We start from the raw sequence: 5,312 nt of genomic DNA, 5'->3' as shown, positions 1-5,312 counted from the left end.
GGTGGCAGCTGACCGTCCGGTGGCAGCTGACCGTCCGGTGGCAGCTGACCGTCGGGTGGCAGCTGACCATCCGGAGGCAGCTGACCGTCGGGAGGCAGCTGACCGTCGGGTGGCAGCTGACCGTCCGGTGGCAGCTGACCGTCGGGTGGCAGCTGACCATCCGGTGGCAGCTGACCGTCCGGTGGCAGCTGACCATCCGGTGGCAGCTGACCGTCGGGAGGCAGCTGACCGTCGGGTGGCAGCTGACCGTCCGGTGGCAGCTGACCATCCGGTGGCAGCTGACCGTCCGGTGGCAGCTGACCGTCGGGTGGCAGCTGACCGTCCGGTGGCAGCTGACCGTCTGGTGGCAGCTGACCGTCTGGTGGCAGCTGACCGTCGGGAGGCAGCTGACCGTCGGGAGGCAGCTGACCGTCCGGTGGCAGCTGACCATCCGGTGGCAGCTGACCGTCGGTTAGTTTTATTTCTAGAAGATTCTCTGATAATCTTCAGATTGTCTTGTAAAGTTTTACTGTCATGGCTGCTGTTAGCTTCTAGAGTCGATCCTCAAAGTTAGCAGCTAGCAAAACAAACGAGTCTGCTCCAAAGAATCACTTCCTGAACCGCACAGGAACGAGTGTAATCACAGGTTTCATCCTGCAGGAGGCGATATACTGTGCTGTAGAATGCTATGTATTTAAAACATGGTGGGTATCAACATGGTTGAAGTTAGCGCTTTAGCATTAGCTTCCGTAGCTCTGAAACCAAGTGAATAAAGTTTATCAAAGGGGAAAAACCAGCTGGTGTGTTGATATCTGGAGGTCTTTATTGTCATAAAACTTTATTTCATTTCCTCTTCAGTCAGTATCGATGAGTTTCTGGTGTTTCCGACGAGCGGCTCTCTGAAGCGCCTCCGTGTTTCTGACTGCGGTCCGTCATCCTGACTGATGGCTCATCCAATCAGCTCGCCTTCGCTTCCCTCCAATCTGATCAGATTTGTAGGGATCAGCTTTGATTTGCAGCTCAATCAGATGTTTATGGAGTCAGAGAGAGAACATCAGGAGGCGAGGGAATCCATCTGACAGCTCCTGTTTCCGGCGGCTGGAGAGGCTTCGGATCAATTTGCAGCCATTATGGACATTATTGTTCAAACTCCTCCAGAGTTCAGACTCCATTTGTGAAGCCAGACATCAGGATGAGCAGCTTTATGAGAGACTCGTCTTCCTCTCTCTGCTCGTCTTCAGAAATAACTCAGCCACACTTAGAGACAAAAACGTTCATAATTCTTTAGATTTCTGTTATTATTAAATCAAGCAGGGATGCATGATATATCGATGTATCAATCTATCAATATATCGGTATATCGGTCTGATTAGTAAAACTCATTATGTTGGTCATGGTGAAGCAGCAAAGGATTATGGGAGTGCAACGGAAGTAGAGAAGCAATTGTACATATTTCTGATGTCGGCAATATGTACGATATCGGTAAATATCGGTAATCAGCCATATCGGCAGTATTAGTCTCGATGTTGGTGAATCTCCTGAAATCAAGATGATGTTGATGTGATCATCTCATCCGGCAGAAACACACATCACAATGAATAAATACGATCAGGCTGCATCCAGGTGAGTTCAACTAAAAGTTTTTAATGAGATTAATAAAACATAAAGCTTCATTTTACCCAAACACTGAACAATGTTTCTGTTTATCTAAGTATTTATATAACAGGGCAACTGATGGACTGGGCCAGGATCAGTCATGGTTCTCATTTTAACTGCAGTTTGGAGTATTTTATTTAGAAAAGCTTTTATTTTGAAAAATATCAACTTCCCCTTCTGTTGGACCCCTTTGCACAGGCCTGCAGCCCAGTTGTGTCTGCTGCTCTTGCAGTTTTGCTGTTTGCAGTTGGAGCCTGAAGCAGTGAGTCGGTAACCAGGAAAACCCGGAGTGGAGTTTCGGCAGCAGGAATATTCGGTCCATCAAGTGGAACGGATTCTTTCAGGAAGAAATAAAAACAGGCAGAGTGGAATATTTTACTGGAAAAGTCCAGTGTAAGCAGGGCTCTATTCTCAAGTCACTTTTATTTATTATTTTTTATTTTACCTACTTTGCTCACATGCTCAGGTAAAAATAGATTTTATTACCATCTATGCAGATGACATCACTGCATATTTCTGTCACCACATAATAAAATCACTGAATACATTAGTGGCAATATCTGGTGTGAACATTTCTATGTTTTAATTAAACTGAATCTGTGTTTATTATATCTTTACGATATGAACCAGAATGTTTGCAAACTAAATAACTGCTGATATTCTCTGTCATTTAGGAAGATGGCACATATAAACGTCCTTTATTTTATTTCACTTAATTAATTTAATGCATGTAGTTTTTAAAGTTGAACAGTTCCTGAATCAGTTGCTAAAGCGAGTTTGGGTCCAGATCCGTCCTGGTTTCATCAGTCAGAGACCTTCAGAGTACAGCTGTAATGAAACGATCAATACTGTCAGTTATTAACAGCTGATTGGTTCCAGTCCTGGTTTACGGCCTCAGATTCCTCAACGGGGCGTTTTGGATGCACACACCGAGAGTTGCTCAACTTTAATATGCAGAGCAACGACAGCAGATGGAAACTAATAATCTATCACTGCAGGCAGATTCACGAGCTGATGAAGGTCAATCAGCGCTCTGCTCCTCTTCCTCAGGAATTAAAACATTTACATCCTGATGCTACTGTTGAACATGTTTAAAAAAGAAAAAACTAAAATTAAAAAAACAGAAAACAGACTAATTTCCTTCATAAAATCAATCAAATTAAACCTTTAAATTCATTAGTGATGAAAGAAAAGACGATCATTTCTAAAGTTTTATCTGTTTAAAATCGTCTGAGTCACAGAGAGACGAAGGCTGCAGCAGCGCCGCTCCTCTTCCTCACAGGAAGGTCAACATGTTTCCAAATCAACCGAAGATCAATCCGAAACTTTCCTGCTCCGAACTCACAGCACAGTGTGTGTGTGTGTGTGTGTGTGTGTGTGTGTGTGTAACAGTGTAATAAAGGCTGCTATTTAAAAAGACATTAAAACAATGAAAGATGAAGAGCGTCAGACATTTTTACGCACTGCGGCCGTCGCTGCTCACACAACGCAAGGCTGGGCCAGAGTTTGTGTGTGTGTGTGAATGATGTGCAAGAGGAGTTCTCTTCCATAAGGCAGCAGCCTCCCACTGCTGCCCTTTACACACACACACACACACACACACACACACACACAGGTAGCTGGTTAAAAACGAGGTGTCAACATCAGCTCTGATCGGAGCTCCAAGGACGGCTGAGTGTGTCACTTAGAGCAGCGGGAGGTTTGAACTGTACAAGCTGAGTGTGTGTGTGTGTGTGTGTGTGTGTGTGTGTGTGTGTGTGTGTGTGTGTGTGTGTGTGAATTTAAAGTGATGACTCTGCTATCAGCCATTAGCAGACAGAGTGACCTTTCCTCCTCTTCATCCTCGTCCTGTTCCTCATCCTCGATGTTTGGACTTCGCCGCGTCATGTTCCGGTCGGACCTCAGAGCTGGTGCAGGAAGTCCGGTTTTTAACCGCTTCACAGCCACTTCCTGAGCTGACCTCTGACCCTGGCGGGTGTTTAAGGAATGAAGGGATGTGCTTTGGTTGCTATGACGACCGCAGGATCTCATAAGCGCAGGTTGCCAGATGTTTGCGGGTTGCCAGATGTTTACGGGTTGCCAGATGTTTACGGGTTGCCAGATGTTTGCGGGTTGCTTCAAGTTTAAAAACACTAAAAGTATCTAAGTAACACTGCAGTGCACCGTTTGGTCAGCGGGGGGCGACAGAGGCAGGAAGCTCACAGTTGGAACCAGAAAATTAGATGAAGAAACAAAAATATCTTTTTTTCTCTAACAGAAACAGCTGATTGGCTATAAATCTGTCAAAATAAAAGCTTTTCCTCTACAAATCAAAACATCATAGAACAAATAAATATTATTACTATTAATAGTAATTATTATTATATTATTAAATTATATTATGTGGCAAATGTTGCATTTACAAATAAAAACTTTGACAAATTATTTGATTTCCATAAATTCATATTCTTCATTTTCAACACCATTAATTTACCATTTTCAATTTATAGTTTTATCATTTCATTTAATTTGTGTCATTTCTTGCTTCTTTTTTATGTACTGTCACTTTAAAAACAAAATCATGTGTATAAAATAAAAGAAATGTGTGGTGGACTGATCATGCCAAAATTCTCATTAAAATTAGAACCTCGTCACAGAGGGAACCTAGAGGCTGAGGGAACCTAGAGGCTGAGGGAACCTCGTCGCAGAGGGAACCCGCCCCGCCAGCTGTCCTACCTGGGGTGAGTGAAGTCGTCCACCAGAGTAACTTTCTCCACCAGGTCTCCGCCCACCGAGCGAACCAGATCGTAGAAGTCGTTCTCCGTGAAGCGGTCGGCGGCGTCCGGCAGCCAGAAGGAAATGTCGTTGTGGAACGGCGGGTATTTACTGAAAGGCTGGAGACACAAACAGCGACGTCACTTCCTGTCCGGTTCTGGACCCATCAGAACGTTTTTGTTATTTGGTTCTGGTTCTGTTCGGTTCTCATCAACAGAACCAACAGCCAGCCTCCAGGTCAGTTCTTAATAATCTGCCCTAAAAATATTCCTTTTATTGTGAACCAATAAAATATTGGAAATAATTTTATTAAATATTTATTTTAAAAAAAGTAAAACTCAGATTCAACAAACTATTTTATACATTTTGAGTTGTTTAAAAAATTAAAATAAAAATATTAGCCCAACTCCATCATGTTTTAATTTATTCATCCAAGCAAAAAAAAAGCCACATTTTGACACCAGGAACAAATTTAAAGACAGTCATATTTCTTTTTAGCTCACATTTTCTGTAAATATCAATCAATCAATCAAATTTTATTTGTATAGCACATTTCAGCAGCAAGGCATTTCAAAGTGCTTTACATAATTTTAAACAGTGAGAAAGAAAAAGAATGTAATAAAAAGATAAAAAGAAAAGATAAAATCACAGCCTAACAGGACAAGGCCTCCAGCCTTGCAGCACCAGGCTCCGTCCGCCTGTTTCGCAAAAATTTTGTGCTAGGACTTTCGCTGTCCTACGCGGATTTTGTGCATTAATTGGTTACCTGTTAGTCTAGAATTTACAGGGTTAAACAGTGAGAAAGAAAAAGAAAGTAATAAAAAGATAATAAAATCACAGCCTAACAGGACAAGGCCTCCAGCCTTGCAGCACCAGGCTCCGTCCGCCTGTTTCGCAAAAATTTTGTGCTAGGACTTTCGCTG

General features: G+C 42.9%; 1 protein-coding gene across 1 annotated transcript in view; it reads right to left on the bottom strand.

The window, feature by feature from the left end:
• The window catches only part of LOC106947900 (phenylalanine--tRNA ligase, mitochondrial-like), a 45,752-nt gene that overhangs the window by 28,093 nt on the left and 12,347 nt on the right, over positions 1-5,312 (bottom strand). The window contains exon 3 of the mRNA XM_015033206.1: positions 4,351-4,508. Within this exon, the coding sequence (XP_014888692.1) occupies positions 4,351-4,508 (158 nt within the window). The remainder of the gene's footprint in view (positions 1-4,350; positions 4,509-5,312) is intronic.

This window comes from Poecilia latipinna, unplaced genomic scaffold, assembly GCF_001443285.1.
Source record: "Poecilia latipinna isolate Pla-1442-1.1 unplaced genomic scaffold, P_latipinna-1.0 Scaffold261, whole genome shotgun sequence".
NCBI classification, from domain to species: Eukaryota; Metazoa; Chordata; class Actinopteri; order Cyprinodontiformes; family Poeciliidae; genus Poecilia; species Poecilia latipinna.
The sequence above is the reverse complement of the archived record's forward strand: the minus strand, read 5'-3'. Positions and strand labels throughout refer to the sequence as shown.